Here is a 20,645-nt window from a genome sequence, read left to right as displayed (position 1 = left end):
CCTAGGGGTTAATTTGTTTTCGGAATCAACTAGGAATGTCCATTCGATGATTCTTTTCTATGTTGCTTTGTAAATTTACCAGAACTATTAATTATTGAAAAAATTTCAATTGAAAAATTAAGAGTTTGGTTTTTTTTTCTACGAGTAGGCTTCATTTTTTACCATAATGAACTAAGAATATCTTTCCGATAATTTTCTTCTCTGATGATTTGAAATTCTAAAATTATCAATTATTTAAAAAATGTTTATCAACATATTTATAGCTTGGCTTTTTCAAGGAAGAGGCAAAATTTGTTTATGGAATGAACTGAATCATTCAAACAATTTTCATAAAGATATTGAGAGTTGGGCTCTTATTCAAATTAGTTTACGAAGTTAACTAAGATTGTCTTTGTGATTACTCTTTTCTAAGTTATTTGTTAAATTTACCAGAAGTATTAATTACTGAAAGAAGTTTCATAAAAAGTTTAGAATTCGGCTACTTTCCAACGAATAGAATCAGTTTTTTACTAAGGTTTAGTTACAATGCAGCTACATACGAGTTTGCTCGAAGTACTCGCATTTGCCTAAACATTTGGTCAGATGAGAAGAAAACTGCAGAAAACCACCTCTCTAGGTTAGTCGGGTTATCAAAATTCGAGTACACAACCCGGTCTTTCGTAGTATATGGTACCCACACCCCGTCCAAAATAATCAATATAAAATCCAACTCTAAAAACCAAAAAATGCCTTCGACATCTTGGGCAGTAACTATCTTGAGCCTTAGACAAATTCTATATTAAATAATGATAATAACCAAGGCCCAAATTCGTAGATCAGGTTTACATCGTGAGTCAATTTTATTTATGCACTACATCGGGATTACGGACCCAATTGACCTGCACCGTTACTCCTGCACCTGATGCGACAGTAATAGAAAGAAGCGGGCGCGCACAGAAATATTTATTTGAATGCTTGTCTACCTGACTTTGTCCCCTCTCGAGAAGTACTTACATAGACAAGACAAGAGTTCTCGGTTGCAGTGAGTGGTCCCCACCTCTCGAGACAATACTTCAAGTGATTAACATAAATGTCCAAAGGCCCCAGGTCAATCAGGTTCGGTCTGTCGAACGGGTAAGATCGTAGCTGGAATCAGTTGAAACCTATGGCGAGGAGAGCACCGGTTCTTAAAAAGCCGGTTCGGGAACGGAAAAAGATAGGAAAGTTAGTCAATGAGAGTGTGTATCAATAGACAAGAGTTGCGTCCGGTTTATCAAGTGATAAAAAGAGTGTGAGTGCTACGTGGTACAGTTATCATATTCAGTTGGATGCTGGATGTAGACTAATCCTGGACAGATGGATTTTTCCTGCTCTCGATTCTTCATTTATTTGGATATACTTCTTCACCTTGCCAGACAAGAGAGTGAATATTTTGAGGATCCTGGAAGGATTGCAAACTGACGGAAGGGACAAGTGCAAATTTTGAAATGGCAGTTTATTGCTTTCGGAGACCTTTGCTTTCGGTCCTGTTTATTCTCGCGGTAAGAGTGTCAGGATTACATTTCTGTTAGAGTCAGATGAGGGTTCAAGATTAAAGAGGAAAATAAAGCCCTTCAACTCTTTGTGTAATAAATATTTAAATAGAAACACTGAAAAATCCCAAACAATAAAAGTCCCAACGCTGGAAAATTCCTGAGGAAGAAAATAGTTAACGTAGTCTTCCCGAAATTAGAAAATTTCGCGACGACTGACAACTCCCGACACTTATAAATTCCGAAAAAGAAAATATTAGGAATAGAGCATTTCCAAAATTATAAAATTAATGAATCCCGAATTATAAAATATCCGAACAAGAAAATTCCTGGATAAAAATAATTAAAATATTCTGCTTAATAAAAAAATTCTATTTGTAATATAATTTTGATTGCAATACTTTAATTCTTTAAATTCGGGTGTTTTTTAGATCGGCTATTTTAAACTTCGGCAATTTTCTGTCGGGAATTTCCCAATTCGGTAACATTGTACACCGTTCTGGAACTTTATTATTCGAAAATTTTATCATTTGGTAATTTTATTATTCGGAATTTTTACGTTTACGGGAATTTTATTTCTCGAGATATTTCTGGCATCCTGAAATTTCGGATTAATAAATTGACGACAGGTAATTCTCGAATTTTTGCTTGAATTTAAAATGACAATAAATGAAAAAAAATTTCTCAACGCAGGTTTGTTTTTTGAAAATTTGCATAGTTGTCTCTTTAAATTATTTCTCTTGTAATAAAAATGTTGTTCTCGTATTGTTTCTTTTTATTAGAAAGATTTTTTTTAACTCGAACAATACGTTTTAAACTATGCATTCAACATTAAAAAATTTGTTGTTCAAAATATTTAATTATTTTAATTTTGATGAATCAATATGATTTGTTTAAATTAATTGTTTGAATATCAAAATTTACTACAAACAATTCCTGGATTATCGTTTAAAATTAAAATAACAATAATTGGAAAAAAACTCAATGCAAGTTTGTCTTTTGAAAATTTGCCTATTTGGTTATTTAAATTATTTTTCTTGTAATAAAATTATATTTCTCGTATTGTTTCTTTGCATTAAGAAAGATTTTTTTCAAGTATTGTTATTTATATTCAAACAATAACTTTTAAATAATACATTAATCATAAAAAATGTGTTAATCAAAATATTTCATTATTGTATTTTTAATGAATCAATATTACATTTTTTAATTATTTTTTTTATTTTATCATTTTATAGTGTCGGAAAGTTTATTATTCAGGAATTTTCGAACTCGATAATATTATAAATCGTTCCAGAATTTTATTATTCGAGAATTTTCCAAGTCGGGATTTGTATATTTCGGCTATTTTATCATTTTTGAAATTGTACATTTTAAGTATTTCTTTTGGGAATTCTACGGTATCAGAATATTTATTTCTCGGAATTTTTCACTCGTTCCAAATTTCTTTCAATTGAAAACTTCTAAATAATGAAATTCCTGGGGCCACTGGGAAATTCCGAAAAATAAATGTATCGACACTGTAAAATTTCCGAAAAAGAAAATATTTTCAAATTATGAAATTGTCGGAATATAAAAATCCAGATTTTGAAAATTCTCGAATAATAAATTGTAATAATAATTTTATTACAATAAAAATTTATTACAGACATTTTTTAATTTTTAAAGTTTTTAAAATTATTGTCTAAATTTAAAAAGCAATAACAATGTAAAAATTGTATTATTATTTTTTTTCATTTAAAAATTTGATTTTTGGGAAAGTTTTTCGCAAATTTTCTTGAAAAATTTAAATATATTTAGTTATCTTATTTTTAATAAATAAAATTTTTTAATAATCATTTTTGTAATAATTTTTATCCGGAAATAAAAAAATTTCGGACAGAAAAAGGCCGAATTTGAAAATATCCGATACTGAAAAATTTACGACACTACAAAATTGTCGAATTTAAACAATTAGGAACATTTTTTATTTAATTAATCATATTTAATCCTAAAAATACAGTAATGAAATATTAAAATTTTTTTTATCTTGGATATATTTTTTTAATTTTTGTTTAAATTTGTGATAACAATAATTTTTTTAAACTGCTAAGCACATTAAAAAAAACTTGCATCAGTAATTTTTTTTCAATTATTGTTATTTCAAAATTAAACAATGATTTTAAAACATACATTAAACATCGAAAAAGGATTTCTAGGATCAAAATATTTCATTATTGAATTTTTAATAAACAAATAATATTGATTATAAACCATTGTTTAGTTGTTTAAATTTGGGGCCTTGATAGTGTCAGATATTTTTTGATTCGGAAATTTTCGGTGACGAATTTTATTATTCGGAAATTTTCCACTATTTAGGTATTTTATAATTAAAGATTTTATTATTAGTTTTTGTTAAAATTATTTGTATAATAAGAAGTAAAATTCGGAATATAAGAAAAAAAGTTAAATTTAGAACTTGGAAATTTTAAAATATTTGTTATTTGCCATTAAAAGTTGAAAATCAAATCATAAATGTTTAATTTCATGTAATATCCATTTGATATAATAGTGTTGCATAATGTAGAAACGTTCGCATTTTGGAAAAAATCGAGTGCGAAGCGCGAGATACGTAATGAGAATGTGTTGGTTAAAGCCGAATGAGCTTTAACCAAAGAGAATTCACAATCACCAAATTACAGTTGTCCATGCTTCGACCTCTTATTTTTAAAGATCTAGGTACAAACCTCGGAAAAGCTTTAGACAATTTTTTAGACTATTTTTTTGATTGAAATTATTTTTTCAAAATCAAGAATCGCTTTTACGATAAATAAAAAATAATGCACGTTTAAAAGACTTCAAAATAATAAAATATCGTTGGAATCGTTATAATTCGTAGATTTCGAATCTTATAATTCTAAATTACTCAGTGCTAAATTATTGTGATAGTCATTTAGGATTTAGGGATAATTAGATAAAAGGACTTCCGCTTTCCAATAAAAATAGACCTGCGAGGGGTAAAGTATTGGTTTTCCTTCCTCAGAAATCAAATGATTAAATTTAATGGATCGTTTGAATTTTTTCAAAAATTTACCTGAAATCTTTGCGAAATATTTGAAGTTTTTGCAAAATACTTTAAATCTTTGGGAAATTATTGCAATCTTTCTGAAATAATTGAAAATGCATTACAAATATACAAATATATTTGTGAAATTATTGAAATCTTTTTGTGAAATTATTAAGATCTTTGGGGAATTATTGAAATCTTTATGCATTATTTTAAATCTATCTGAAATTTTTGTGAAATAATTTAAATCTTTGTGAAATCTTTGCGAAATTTTTTGAAATATCCAATAATATTTGTGAAATTATGGAAATTTTTGGGAAATCATGAAAACCTTGTGCATTCTTTGAAAGCTGTTCCAAATATTGGAAATCTTTGTCAAATTTTTCTGATATGTTTAGAAATATTTATTAATATTTGTGTAATTATTGAAATCTTCGTGAAATCTTTTTAATCTATGCGAAATTTGTGCGAAATACTTAAAATGTTTTTGAAATATCTGATTATATTTGTGAAATTATTAAAATATTTAGCAAATAATTAAATCTAATCAATATCTATCTGAAATGTTTGTAACATATTTTAAATTCAACCGGAATATTGGAAATCTTTGGGAGATAATTGTAATCTTAATGCAATCTTAATGCAATCTTTGGGAAATCATTGATTTCTTTGTGACATTTTTTACATCAATCTGGCATCTTTGAAATCTTTGAGAAATCATTAAAATATTTTTGAAATTTTTGCGAAATATTTGTGAAATTTTTAATCTATCCGAAATATTGTAAATCTTTCGGATATCTTTGGAAGTCTGTGCTAAATATGTGAAACGTTTGATAATATATTTATGAAATTATTGAAATCTTTAAAATCTATTCGAAATCACTGAGAAATATTTTATATCTTTGAAATCATTGAAACCTTTCTGAAATCTTTGAAATACTTTTAAATATCTGATAATATTCATAAAATTATTGAAACCTTTGGGATGTCATTCAAATCATTGTGCACTTTTCGAAATATATCTGAAAATTTTGTAAAATATTTGTAATCTATCCAAGGTTTTTGCGAAATATTTAAAAGCTTTGTGAATTATTTGAAATTTTTGGGAAATGATCTTTGTGAAAGCTATCCGAGATATTTAAAATCTTTTGGAAGTCATTGAAATGATTGTGCAAATATTTTAAATTTGTATGCAATATGTTTGAATCTATCTAAAATATTTGCGAAATATTTGTGATTGTTTTCTTATTATTTTGAAAATCGTTCAAATCTTCGCGAAATCTTTTGGAAGTCTGTGCGAAATATTTTTAATCTTTGGAAAATTGTTAAAATCTTTGTGCACTTTTTGAAATCTATGGGAAATCTTTATGAGAAAATTGAAGTATTTATGAAATCTTTTAAATATATCCGAATTCTTTGTAAAATATTTTTAATCTATCTGAAATCTTTGCGAAAACTTCAATAAAATTTGCAAATCTTTTAAAAATTATGAAAATCTGTGTTCAATCTTTGAAATCTACCTGAAATTTTTTTAATCTTTCTAAAATATTGGAAATTTTTGGTAGTATTTGTGCAATTTGTGAAATTTTTGGAAAATTACTGAAATCTTTGTGAACGATTTGTGAAATTGTTGTACACTGTTTGAAATATATCGGAGATCTTTGTGAAATGTTTTAAATCTATCCAAATTCTTTGTAAAATCTTTAGAAAAGCATGGAAATCTTTATGAAACATTTTTAACCTATCGGAAATCTTTGCGATACCTTCCAAATTTTTCGTGGAATCTTTGGAAATTATTAAAATCTTCGTGCAATCTGATATCTACCTAAAATTTTTTAAAGCTTTGTGAAATATTTGGTAAAATTGGTGAAATCTTTTTAATCCATCCGAATTCTTTGTGAAATCTTTGGAAAATCATTGAAATCTTTGTGAAATATTTTTGATCTACCGGAAATCTTTGCAAAACCTTGAACATTTTTTGTGAAATCTTGGGGAAATTATTTAAATCTTTATGCAATTTTTGAAATCTATATGAAATTTTTTAAATATTTGTGAAAATTTTGGCAATATGAATTTTATACCTCTATTTATTGTTTATTGTTATTTAATATTGTTTATTTATTTATTTATTATTTACGATTTATATAAAATTTTTACATACTATAATGTCACTATAATCTGTACAAATGTTGCCATTTATTATTACAAGTCCATGCCCCTACCCCCACTTAGAAAAAAGGGCTACGTTGCTTCTGGTCTTAGGATTATGTTTCTTGAGGGCTGATGAGGAAAATGAAACCAATGAGCTTCTGTTTGGCACAATTTCAGAAAATTTTTCTACCTAAGGGCAAATGGTGTAGAATAGACGAAGTCAAGTTACTTTGTTAGAGAGAATGCTGCGGTATTCAAGAAAGTGGATCTTCGGAAGAATCCAGCTTTCTTGAGATAACAACTTGTCAAATAATTATATAGGGTCGAATAAGGTCACTATTCTCGGAATATTACATCAGGAGTTGATTTTAATTCCATGAAGAATGCTAGTTTCTCAAATTTAAAGAGATCTTATTGGTTTAAGTGCTTCACATATTTTACCAATATTTCAGAGCAATCGGTGATGTAATTGTGTGACTGATTATTCAATATTGAAAATTTCCAAATTTATAAAACTTCTGGGAATTTTTGAGAACTTTCAAATCAACGAAATTTAGAAATCCGATTTTTCTAAACGCGTGAAATGAGTAAATTCTCGCATAAATACAAATTATAAAAAAAATTTACATGGCACTGGTTTCGGATATTTAATAAATTCGGTAATTTTTAATCTTTGAAGTTTTTTAGTTTTGTTAACTTTTACTTTTGGATTATTCTATTTTCGTTAATAAATAATTACAGTTTTTTTTGCTTCACTAACTTTACATTTATTAAAGTTTTATTTTTGGGAAGTTTTCTATTCCGGTAATTATATTTTTGGTACTTTTCAACATTCAGAATATTGTTCTTTTTCGGAAAACCGATGTCATCCCAAATTGCCGAAAATTTTGAATGCTCGACAGAGTATAATATTACTGAGCCTATAAAAATAAAATAATAAAATTTGTTTGGCTAATAAATCCATAATAAATAAATTTAACAATTTTTTTATTCGATAAAAGTATTCATGGTGGGTCTCGAATGACTTCTGGCTCACTTCACTCGTCTACTATTAAAAATATTTTTCAACACAAAATAAAAATTTCTAGTAACTATTAATTCTTTAACTTTATTTTTTTTCAAGATTGTAAAAATATAATTTTCCTACGATTTTTAAGAAAATTCGAAAATACTTCTAAATATTTCAGATCTGCTAAATATATATTTGAACAAAAAAAGTTCATCTTCAACCAAATAACAAAAACAAAAAAATCTTCTATAACATAGTAGAATGCTCAAACAGAAAAGATTAATTTTCGACCATTCGTTGTTTTTCTTAGGTAATTTAATCATATTGCAACAAAAGGCGAATTTTCTATAAAATAACTGAAGCTTTTAACCCGAAAAGATTAATTTTCGACTAAATACATTAATTTTATACCAAGAAGATTAGTTTTGTATCTAAAAAGATTAATTTCAAAGTAGAATAATGAATTTTCAACCAAAAAATAATTTTATTTTAAACCAAATAGTTGCAATTATTAATTAAAAAAAAACGAAACATCTACAAAAATAAAAGGATTTTTAACAAAAAAATACGAATTTCCTATAGAATTGTTAAACTTTTAACCAAAAAAGATGTTTCATGCCAGAAACAAAATTTTAGGTAAATTATATAATCTAACGGGAAAAATAATTTTTAATGAAATACAAAAAATTCGAATAACTATTAGTCTTCTAAGTTGCCTTGTTTATTTGCTTTAAGGACATATAAACATAATTCTGTAACGTTTCTCAGAAAAATTCAGAATAATATTTTTTTTTAATTTCAAATATATCGAAAACGTAATTAAAAAATTTCTAACAATTTCTTCTTCATTTTACTAGATTCTTCTAAATTGTAAGAGTAGCTTGAGTGAGTTTTGAAACATATTTAAGAATTTTTGACTATTGAAATTATTCCTCATGAAGAGTTGTATAGATATTTAATTTTGCATTTTTCAATTTTTTGCTCAGCTCATTATTATTTAAAATAATAAATATATTACATTTTTTCCTGTCGATAAAAGTTCAAAATTAACAAAAAATACTGGTAAAAATTATTATTCAAATTTACCCCCCCCTCCCCCTGCTTAACAAAGAACTTTTCTTCAATATAAATATCGACGGCGATACTTAAAATTTTTTCACAATGAAAAATTGTATTTTTCAAACTTTTTTACAGAAATTACCCCTTTCATTTTTCGATGTGAAAAAATCCGGTATTGTTCAAAATACTAAAGATAATTCATTTTTGCCCTTTGATTTTGACTAGGGATTTCTTAAGTTACAGAATCCTTAAAAAAAGTGAAAAATTAAAAATAAATTTTTTTTTCTTCAAAAAATATGAAAGTTACCAAAAACAAATTCAAAAAAAAATTATTCTTTTTAAAAAGTTCTGTAGAAAGTATCTCCTGCTCTGTCCGTTTTTTTAATCTAGTACTTTCTTAAAGTAAGTAACTTTTTCCTGTTGATCCTGGCGAGGAGTTTCTCATTGTCGCAAAATCCGTAAAAAATGCAAAAAGTTTAAAGCTAACAAAAAGGCGACTGTTTTTTTTTAAAATTAATTTTTTGAGTTTTTCAAAAAATATGAAAAGTGCGAAATAAACATTCTGAAGCGAAATGATTCCTAATGGCTAGTTCTCAAAAAATCGTATTCTGAATTTTGTTCCATTTTTTACACATCCAGCATTATTTATTTTTTTCTTACGAAGGAAAATCGTCCCTTTCGAAGAGTTCCACAAAAATTCCAGGTTGCATTTTTCGATTTTTTGAAAATCCGGTATTGCTCAAAATAATAAAGATAATTAATGTTTTTCTTATGATTCTGAGGGATGCTTTCTCTTTGGCGCGAAATCCGCAAAAAATTGCAAATCCCAAAATTCTCCACAAAATTGTTCAAAGTAAGCTTAGGGTGTAAAATAAATCATTTAAAGAAAATTACCACACGGTTCCACGCCCTTGAGGGCTTAGAAATTTTATGGTTTAACTCGGTAGGCCACAACGGCTTGAAGATCCTACTCAGGTAGTAATTACATTAACAGCTTGAGTCTGAGTGAATTGCAACTGTGAACCTCGAAAATCTTGTTGGCAAATCAAGTGTCTGTTTATTGTTGTACAAACAGTTTAAAGTGTCATAGGTTCGACAACTATTGACCTTTCACAGCGTTTTCTTCTTGGAATCTATTTTCAATCCTACCTACTTACATTTTTGAAATTAAAACTTTTATAGGGTGTGGCCAAAAATAAAAATTATAAAAAATAAAACACCCTGGGTCCTATTCTTTCCCTTTTTATTTCTAAATATACGGCGTACAATTTGATCTTGATAAAATTTTTTTGATTCTGCCAAATTGCCCGAAAACCCCGAAGAAACATGTTTTTTTTATTGACTTAAATAATTAGTTGTTTAAAAGAATTATTTTAGTGAAACTTGCAGATCTTTATGAAATATATCGATCTGTTGTATAATTTTTTTATTGAAAAAAAACTTTTACGAGAAAAATAAGAACAGCGTGAAAACAAAGATTTTTTCAAAATCAGTCTACATTTTTAATTCGAAACGCTAATAGACTTTATGAAAAATATAAATCGCTATTTTTGAAGAAAATGAGTAAAATAAAAAAGAAAATAAGATTTAAATGTTCTTCTTTAATTCCTGGTAGGCATTTTTTATAAACAAGTACGAAAAATCATAACTCTTTCTACCTATTTTTAACATTTTTTACTGAACAATCATAAATGTTTACAAGTACTAAAAATATAATTAATAAATTAGAATATTTCCGAAAGTTTTTATTTCGAAATTTCAAATACAAAAAAAAAAGAAATAAAACCACCAAAAATGTTTAATAACGAAACAGAAATGTAACTGTTTTGTAGAAAATTTATCTATTTGATCAAACATTAAATTTTTTAAATTCATAGTTTCTGGTGGAAAATCTAACTATTTTGGAAAAAATTCGCTTTTCTAAATCGAAAATATTCTTTTTTTGTCAAAAATTAATCTTTTTAGACTAAAATTTCAACTATTATTTAAAGATTTGTCTTGCTTGTTCATAAATTAATCTTTTTGGTTGAAAATTCAAGTATTTGTTTAGAAATTAAAGCATTTTCCTAATCCTTTTTGTTTGAAAATTCAACTGTTTTATTAAAAATATGTCTCTTTTTGTAGAAAATCAAATATTTTGTTTAAAAATGTAACTGGTTTAAAATTATGCTATTTTGGTAGAAAACTCAACTATTTGGTATCTTTTACTTCCGATAAACTATTTTTGCATCTTGTTTAAAATTTATTTTTTGGGGTAAAAACTCGTTTTTTAAACTCAAAATATAACTATCTAATTGAAAATTAATTTTTTTGTCGAAACTTGATATTTTCCTGTTGAATATTCAATTGCTTTGTATAGAATTTTTGTTTTCAATTTTTTTTGGAATATTCGCTTTTTTCTCTTATATTAAAATTTTTTATGTAATTTGTTTTAAATCTCTATCTTGGGTTCAAAGCTAATTTTTTAAACTTAAAGTAGAACTATTTATTGAAACATTATAAATATGATTTATTTCTTAAGCAATCCTATTACTCAAAATTATCCCTAAATAATTTTGCACTTCCAGTGAAAAATTATAAACGTTATCACTTCTCGCCACATTTGGAAACTCATTAACAATCATCATAAATTTTGTTAATTTTCTTAACCAATCACATTGCTCAAAATTATCCTTCAACTTGTTCATCCTAACAATTTTGTTTTTGTTTTATACAATAAATGAATAAAACAAATAAAAATTATAAATATTATGCAATTTGTTTATTACAAACATGTGGTTTGTAAATCTAATTTCGATTTGTGAATTCGAAAAATAGGACTAAACAGATTAAAAAAATTATAGTCATAAATAATCTAACTCTAAATTAAAAAATGGAAAATTTCCGCATTTTAGTCCTTTCTCGTTATATATAATGGACACCTGCTGACCAGGCTCGACAGCAGCAGTTCTGCAGAGTGAGGGGAAGTCGCGTAGTGGGGGAACTGTGTCTTGTGGATGGGGCTAAATTGCCATTTGCCCCTAAAATATAAGAAATTTTAAATCTTAGATTTAGTGTCCTAAATCTTTGGGTTGGGGGGGGGGGCAATGGCCCCTTTCTGGATTCGCGCTTAGTAATTGAAGTAGCATGATATATATCTAAAATAATGCATTACTTTATTTTATTGCTAGAAAAATTTAATTTACTAATTTAAACAAATTTAAAATGAAAAAGAGGATTTCTACGCAACGGATAGAAACAAAAAGAATTTTAATTTGCTGTGCGATTTTATTACAATTCTCTTGCAATGAGCATTCCTTGAGGTACAACAATTGTCTTTAAGAATGTGTTTTAATTAAAATTCTGCGGTACCGTCTTTAATTAAATAAAATCGCCCATGTCTTATTTCATAAATTATCTCGCTCTTGGATTTCTTACAAGAAATGCCATAAAAAGTACTAAGTGGTAAATGAGAGAAAATTTATTAACTGGAAATATAGACTTAATCATTTAAGTACAATGGAAACATTTAATATTGAACGAAAAAAATATTTGGTGTTACTACAGAATCACGGATTTTCTCTATTTTATTTAGTGAATTATTGTTCAAAGTTGGCTTCAATTTATCTATTTCTTCTTCGCCAAAAATAGTTAGTTGAGAGAAAGAGGAAAATTAATTTATTTATCAATATTTTTACAAAAAAGTGATAATTTTGAATATGTTAGAATTTTCAAACAATATTATTTTCTATATAGGTTCATACATAAATTCTGTTATCAATTTTCGGGAAGGGGATGTTTTTAAACAACTTCATGAAATACCTCTTTCTCTTTTTTTCGACTAAATTCAAAATGAATGAATCAAACCCAATAGGAAAATTCAAATATTTTTGGTTGACAAGTCTACCATTATATTTTTTGTTCGGAATTCATGTTCTTTGGATAAACATTCTAATATTTGTTTACAAATTTAATTAATTTGTTGGAAATGCAACTATTTGATTAAAAATGGATTTTTTTCTCAAAATTTAAACAACCTTGTTGAAAGTTAACCTAAGTTGTTGAAAGATCATTTTTTCAGTTGAAGATTTATCTGGTTAGTTGAAAATTTAACTTTTGCATCTTGTTTAAATAAATATTTTTGGTTAAAAAATCATCTTTTGGATTGAATGTTGAATTATTATTTTGAAAATTCATTTTTTCGTTATAGAAAATCCATTTTAGTTCAAAGTTGAATTTTTGGTTAAAAACTTAACTATTTTTTTGAAAATTCGTTGGTTTTTTTGAAAATTATTATTATTATTTTTAAATGAAAATATATGTTGCTATTTAACTGTTTTGTTGAATATTCGACTTTTTAGTTTCTAAAATAACTATTTCATTAAAGCTAAAATCCTTATTTATTTTTTGTTAAAGTTTCACAGTTTTAGTTGAAAATTCATATTTTCGGATTAAAATTTAAACTTGTTTTGAGAAAATTAGTTGTTTTTTCCATTAAAATAAAAAATAAAAAATGAAAAAATGGTAGAAAATGAAACTATGATTTTTAATCTTCTTTGTTGAAAATTCATATTTTTGGTTAAAAATTAAATTATTTTATTTAAAATTAACTAGTTTTTTTGTGTGTGAAAATTTGACTTTTTGACAGAATATTAAATAGTATGGTTAAAAATATTAACTTTATTGTTGAAAATAAATATTTTCAGCTTACGATTCATCATTTTAGTTCAAAAGTCAACTCTGGTTGAAAATTTTACTATTTTGTAAAAAATTCGTTGTTTTTGTTGTGAATTAATTTGTCTAACTGCGAATGCAACTATTCTATTTTTCGGATTAAAAATTGAACCTTTTAGTCTAAAAATTTTAATTTTTGGTTTGTAAACTCAACAATTCCGTGAATAATTTAACTATGGGGCTTATAATTATCTTGTTTGTTAAAAATTCATATTTATGGTTTAAGATTTTAATATTTGGCGGAAAACAATTTTGTTGAAAATTTATGTTTTTTTTTCGAATTTGTCTTTTTGTTAGAACATTAATCTTCTTGGTGAGCAATTAATCTCTTTACTAGCCAATTTAAATATTTAGTTAAAAATGTATCTTTTTTGGTAAAAAATTTGTGTTTTTTTGTTGTTAAGAATGAACTTTTTACCTTAATGATTAACTTTTGTTGTAAAATCGTCTTTTTAGTTAAAAAACTAATCTGGTTTGTTGAATACTCATCTTTTTGTTTGAGGATTCATCTTTTGGGTTTATAAATCGCCTATTTTGATTGAATTCAACTTAATATTTCGTTGCGAATGCAAATAAGTACTTAGATAAAAATACATTTTTTGAGTCGAAGATTCATCTCTTTGGTGAAAATTTTTCGTTAGGGATATTGAGATAATTTTTTGTTGTTGTTGCTATTTTCCGACTTCAAAATTCAAGTAATTTGTTAAATAAAATTTAAAATCTATAATTTTAAGAATGGTTAACAAAATTTATTTTACCAATTTTTGTTAATTTAATACATTTTTGTAAAGATCAGTCTGCCAGTAGGGATATTGGAATAATACTGTTTTTTTTTTCAATTGCCCGTTATCAAATATCAATAATAAAAAAAATAAAAAAACGAAAACCGTGTTTCCAGTCATCAAAATTAATTTGTTAAACACAATGCCAATTTTCATAGCGTGACTTCCATCTAGAATAAATTATTAATTTATTTTATTTCTAAAAAATTCATTTCCGTGATTAAACAAAAAATTATATTCTCGTTTGTCAACATGACGAACTTCAGTTACATTTTTGAACAAAATAAAAATCAAACAAAGAAGCTTGTTATCGGACTATTAAAAATTTTTATTTGTTGAAAATAAAAAAACATGTATTTTTATACATAATTCAGACAGGAGGAAACTTTCCGAAGGAAATCAAGATGTAGTGTTGATTGTTGAATCAGATATAAATGGCTGACCTTCGTTTATGATTGGAACAAGTTTGCAAACGAATTTTCCTTAATCCAATTAATTAAATTCTTCACATTATTTCTTACAGAAAGACAAAGGACTTTTATGGAAATCAAAAAATAATAGAAGAATAATCTGAAATTAAATTAATTTAAAAAAATTGAATTCAATTAAACACATAATTTATTTATTCCCCTTATTTTCTTTTTTATATAGAATCCAACAATAAAATTTAAACAGAATAATTTTTTTATTCAAATAAAAAGGGTAATGACCAAAACGTAGGTAGATTTTTGTAAGTATGTATTGATTTTAATTTTTTGTTTTGAAAGGAAAAAAATGAAAGGGCATTCTGACATTTGAAAGTGTGTTCTCGAAATTTTATCGTTGAGTTCTTGTTTTTTTTTAATTTCCAAGATTTCTGTATTTCAATTTAAATTTTCGATGGCAAATAAGAATTTAAATTTCGAATAATATTAAACATAATTTGTCAGTTAGTCACTCAATTAAAAATAATTTCTCGTGGTATATGTTATGATTAAAATAATTCAATACACCACACATTTTTTAAATCATTAAAATCAAGAAAATACTGAGGAATGTAATTTTTGTTGATAAACAATACTTATAAATATTTCAAGAGTCTACAAAAATCTTTGTTAATCGACATCTTTATCTTTTTTCAATAAAAAATTCCAATTTACTAAATAAATTAGTTTAGTAATCGATTTAGGAAAATCCAAATAAGAAAAAAACATCAAATTTAAATATTTTGTCAGAAAAAGTATTTATAAGATTGGTTATTGTTAAATTTTTTAATTAATGTTGTGATTAAGTGTCGTTTATATATCAATACGAAGTAGTTTTAAGAAAAAGGATATTTATTAAATTTTTAGACATTTTGAAAAGATTCGCAAATAAATTAAATTATAGTGAGATTTCCAATTTTTAAAACAAAATGTAGATATTTCATGATTTTGAAAAAAGAATCTATTGAAGTATTTTGAAAGGTTTCAAGGGGTAAAAAAATTGTCTTAATATTTCTGGAAAAATTTCGAATGATTTTTCAATTTAAAAAATAGATTTCAAGGAAAAATTGAAAAAAATCGTGTAAGTCCAAGAGATATTTTAAAGTTTTGAAAACTTCCAAATTAAATAACAAAATATATATTCGCAATATTTGAAAAAAAAAATTTTATCATTTAAAAAGATTTTCAAATTTCGTTCAAAAGGAATCTGGCAAATTTAGTGGCAGCTTCTTTATTTTGTACTCGATTTTGGATATTTTCTTAAAAATTTTAGAAAATATGCGAATATTTTTGAAATATACTCAGAATTTTTTTAAAGATTCAAAAGTAATTTCAATCTTGGGAGGATTTGATTTTTTAAAAACTAAATGTACATATCTGAAGACTCCGAAAAAAGTTTAGAAACGTTTTAAGAATTTAGAAAGGTTTCAAGAAAAAAGACAAAGTAGTTTTAAATATTTCAAATAATTGGGAATATTTTAAGGCAATTTCAACAAATTTTCAAAGTGTTTTTTTATCTTTTAGTAACATGCATGTCAGTTTTAAAGCTATTTAAGAATCTCAGAAGTTTTAAAGAGGCTTAAAATATTTAAAGAGTTTAAATATTTTCATAAATTTAGAAAAACTTTTAAATTTCTTTGACACTTCTAAAAGTTCTGAATATCTTGTAAGCAGATAAAAAAATGTATCTAAAATTTTTTAGATTCTTTTTCGCGTGTTGTATTAAAAACAATTTTTAAAATACAAAAGTGACCTTTCTGCAAAAGTAACTAAAAAAATTAATTTTGACTTTAAAACGTGATTCCTTGTTCAAGAAATAAGGGCTAAACTTTTTTTGAATGATTACAAATTTTATAAAATTTTGCGCAAAATGACCCTTAATAGAGACATTTTTGACCTTCTGAAGAAAATTTAATTGGTGGGAAGTTCAAAAAAAATGTAGGACTCTAATTTTGTAACTTGACTTCAACTCGTGGTATTACCTAGGAATGTTGTAGAAAAATATGAAATTTATACCATACATTCTCTGAAGTTTCACCTTTAATTTGAGCCAATAAAACTTCAAAAATTTAAATGGGTTCCCGAGTTATGACTAAAAATGTCCAAGCGCGTTTGCGTCGGTTTTCACTGAAACCTTACGCAGACACGCTTGGATATTAACAGTCATATCTCGAGAACCCAGGCAGATTTTTAAATTTTTATTAGCTTAAATTAAAGACAGAATTTGAAAGATTACGTCCTGTCAATTTCAGTTTGTTTCAACAAGTTTACTAAGTTATAAAAGTCTAAGAAATTTTCGGCAATCACCGCTCTCGACCGAAAGTGGTGATCGCCGGCTGAAACTTATGCAGATATGCTTGGACGCTTTTAGTAATATCTCGGGTACCCCTGAAGGTTCTTTAATTCTGATTGGCTTAAATCAAAGATGCAAATTCATGGACTGTGTGATATATATCTTAGATTTGTATAGTATTTCAAAAAGTAGCTCATCCGTCAGTGAATAATAATATGCAAGAATCATTCAAACAAAAATGAAAAATCAAATTCAAGAAAATAATAAAAATCAAAAATAGATACGGTATTACAATTGTACTAGAAGGTACATAGGGAGTTGCATGCTGAATATTCGATAGACGCTTTGCACGAGATAATTTACATCCCATGAATAAGGTGATCTTACGAAAAATGATTAAGCTCCATTGAACAAGTTGAGATCTTGAATAAAATGTGGCGTTTCCTTAGAAATTGAAGGAAAAGATGTTACAAATTTCCAAGGCAAGCAAAGAGCCAAGTTAAAATATTCTGGAATTATGGATTCTAAAGGAAAGAAAGAAACTGGGCAAAAGTCAGAGAGATGACTTTACTGAGCCTCTAATTTTATAGCCAGTAATACACATGAGGTAATTTGAATAAAGTTAGAAATTCAGTTCACGTACATTTCCTTAAAGAATATTCAATAATAGGTCGTATAAGAATGGAAATAAATTTAAATATATTATAAATAAATTTCAATACAGTCAAATTCTATCTTCCTACCCTACTATTTAAAACTAAAGGTAAAAGTATCGACAGCAGTTATTTAATGATTGTGAATTCTCTTTTGTTAAAGCTCCTTTGGCTTAAAAGAACACATTCTCATCACATATCTCGTGCTTCGCACTCGAGTTTATCCCTGAAATTTTGTATCATTCCCATAAAGGTATATTACTATAATTCTTAACTTGAATTGGTATTAAAACACACGAAATTTTATTGCGCCGTTTAAAAAAATTTGAAAATATTTTTTGCAATTGATTCTGAATTCACCCTAGATTATTATTAGTTTATCCTAAATTTTTTTACATTCTTTTAAATGTACTCAATTCTATTTATTCGATAAAGTTTTCAAAAGTTTTTATTTCATTCATCTGAAGTCGTTAAAACTCACCATAAATTTGGAGGCATTTGATCAAATTCTTTTAACGTTTCTTTAATTTTTCCCTAATTAATTTCAAACTCATTTTTGGATTTATTGAATTATGATTGTGCAAAATGTAGAACTGATTTATTTTGAAACTGGCTAGTTTAAATTAGTTTGTTTTGGAAATTTTATATTAAAATTTTTTAAACTAATTGAAAATTGTACATTTCAGTATTATTTGAAATATTATATTTATTTTATAAGATATTATCTTAAAACTATTCAGCTTCTACGTTTTTAATTTTTCAAATAATGGTTGCGTATCAAAATCCTTTATTCAGAAAGTGACTTTTAATACTTTGAATCATAATTTTTGTTTGTTTTTTATGTTTTGAATTTGAAAATATAAATGAGAAAAAAGCCTTTTCGGAGACTAAAAAAAACTGGTAAATTTTAGTATGCTAAAAGTTAAAAAAGCGGCCTGTCGTATGAAAAAAATAGGTGAAGGGAATTTTGTGGCTACGTTTTGGAACATACACCCTTATGAATATTTTAATTTATCTTGTGCCGTTTTTCCAAACAGTCAATTTCATTATTTATAATGTTATTTTTACGATTAAAACGAAAACCACGGGTTTTATCAAGAAATTATTTCAAAAAAATTGTAGATTTTTTGGGGTTAAACAACCTTTTTCTTATATCTTATGTCATTTTACCAAAAAAGTAATTATTTTCTTTTTAATGTTGTTATTCACGATTAAAATAGAAACTATCAATCATCTAAAATAAACAACATTAATAAAAATTGTTGTTCTCTACTTTCGGTAAAAAAATGTTATCTATTTATTTTCTCTTAGCTTGTGTCATGTGTCGAAAAATTTAAGTTTTGTATTTTCAATGTTTTTTTTATTAATAAAACAAAAACTACGTTTCGTATAAAAAAGTCATCAATAACAAGTTTGTAGATATTTTTTGGGTGCATAATGTATGTCTCATAATTTTTTTCCTACCTTGCACAGTTTGACAACAAAACATCATTTTTTATTACTTTTTGTTTGATCAAAATTTGAATGATCAATTTTTCGAAAAAATTCAAAAAGTTGTTATCATAATCTTGCAGGGCTTTCGAAAATTAATGTTTTACTTTTAAAGTACTATGAACAAGTGTAGAGAGAATTTTTTAATTATGAAAAAATGTGGTTTCAAAAACTTTAAAAATACGCTCACTTTTAGAATTTTTATCCAAAATGGCTGACCAGCGAACTTGGCATTTAGCTTAGAACACTAAAAGAGTGTAAGGTGGGACGATGGTCGTGTGACCGGTACCTCTAGAGAAAAAGGAGTTTTCTCTAAGTACTTAAAGCTGTTGCTCTTGGTGGTTCGGAACCCACTTTAAACTGTAGGCCCCCTCCCAGTACCAAGTTAGTGTGTGGGGGGTGTGTAAAGGAATAGGAAAGAAGGCGCAAGAAAACTTCAAACCCTTAGGGGACACATTAGAAGCTTCCATTCCACTAAAAGAGTGTATCAAAGGCCAACCTAATAGATTATTTTGTTCAAAAGTTATCATGCTCATAGACAGACAAGCATAAAGACAGACAGACAGACACATTCGTAAAAACCTGTTTTTCGGATTTAAGGGGTCTCAAAACGAAGATTTTTGACAAAAACTGGGAGGAGGGTCAAATTTTATACAAATCTAATACCTTCTCTGATGAGAATGTAAAAATAAAATGATCGAGCCTTGGAGAATATCTTTTTCAGAAAGACTTTATTAAAAAAAAAATAAATAAAATGAAAATTGTGACTTTTCCCAAAAGCGGAATAAAAAATAAAAACCGCGTAAACAACTTCATTTTAAAAAGCAATAATATCATTATTTTATCATGATATTTTCAAACTGTTTCCCTGTAGAATGAAAAGTTACAAATTATTTAATAAATTATTGAAAATATTATGTATCATTTACGTTAATGCTTTTTGCGTAAATTGGCATTTTTAAACAAAAATCGTCAAGATTCCCTATCGTCAACAATTTAAGGTTATTCTATTTAGCGTTTTGTACCCGAAATTGGATCTCTTAAAAATAAGTTATTCGATTCCGAACAAAATTTGCCATCTGGAACAATTTCAGGTTATATATGTATTTTTCACCAGAAATTTGCATTCTGAAACAAAAAAAATCAATTATATTCGCTATTTCAACAATTTTAGGTTATGTTATTTAGCTTTTTACACCAGAAAGTAGTTGTTTTAAAAACAAACATTCATTTTTAAGTAAAATTTAGAATCTGGAATTTTAGATAATGTACGTGTTTTTTTTTTTACTAAAAATTGACATTTTTAAAAAATAATCACTAAAAAAATTTCACATTTGTACAATTTAGGTTACGTTATTCAGTATTTTATACTAGAATTTGGTAGCTTCGAAAACAAAAAATATTTGAGATTTCGAAGAAGATTTACAATTCTAAACATTTTTCTTTTGTATTAAGTTAAAAATAATATCTCAC

General features: G+C 26.1%; 1 protein-coding gene across 3 annotated transcripts in view; it reads left to right on the top strand.

Annotated features, from left to right (window-relative positions):
- The first annotated feature begins 1,045 nt into the window (after positions 1 to 1,045).
- Positions 1,046 to 20,645, top strand: part of LOC117170138 — a 35,346-nt gene continuing 15,746 nt past the window's right edge. For all 3 annotated transcript variants that reach the window (XM_033356679.1, XM_033356678.1, XM_033356677.1), the window contains exon 1: positions 1,046 to 1,520. In XM_033356679.1, the coding sequence (XP_033212570.1) occupies positions 1,467 to 1,520 (54 nt within the window). In that variant the 5' untranslated portion in view covers positions 1,046 to 1,466. The remainder of the gene's footprint in view (positions 1,521 to 20,645) is intronic.

This window comes from Belonocnema kinseyi, chromosome 3, assembly GCF_010883055.1.
Source record: "Belonocnema kinseyi isolate 2016_QV_RU_SX_M_011 chromosome 3, B_treatae_v1, whole genome shotgun sequence".
In the NCBI taxonomy this organism is placed as follows: Eukaryota; Metazoa; Arthropoda; class Insecta; order Hymenoptera; family Cynipidae; genus Belonocnema; species Belonocnema kinseyi.
The sequence above is the reverse complement of the archived record's forward strand: the minus strand, read 5'-3'. Positions and strand labels throughout refer to the sequence as shown.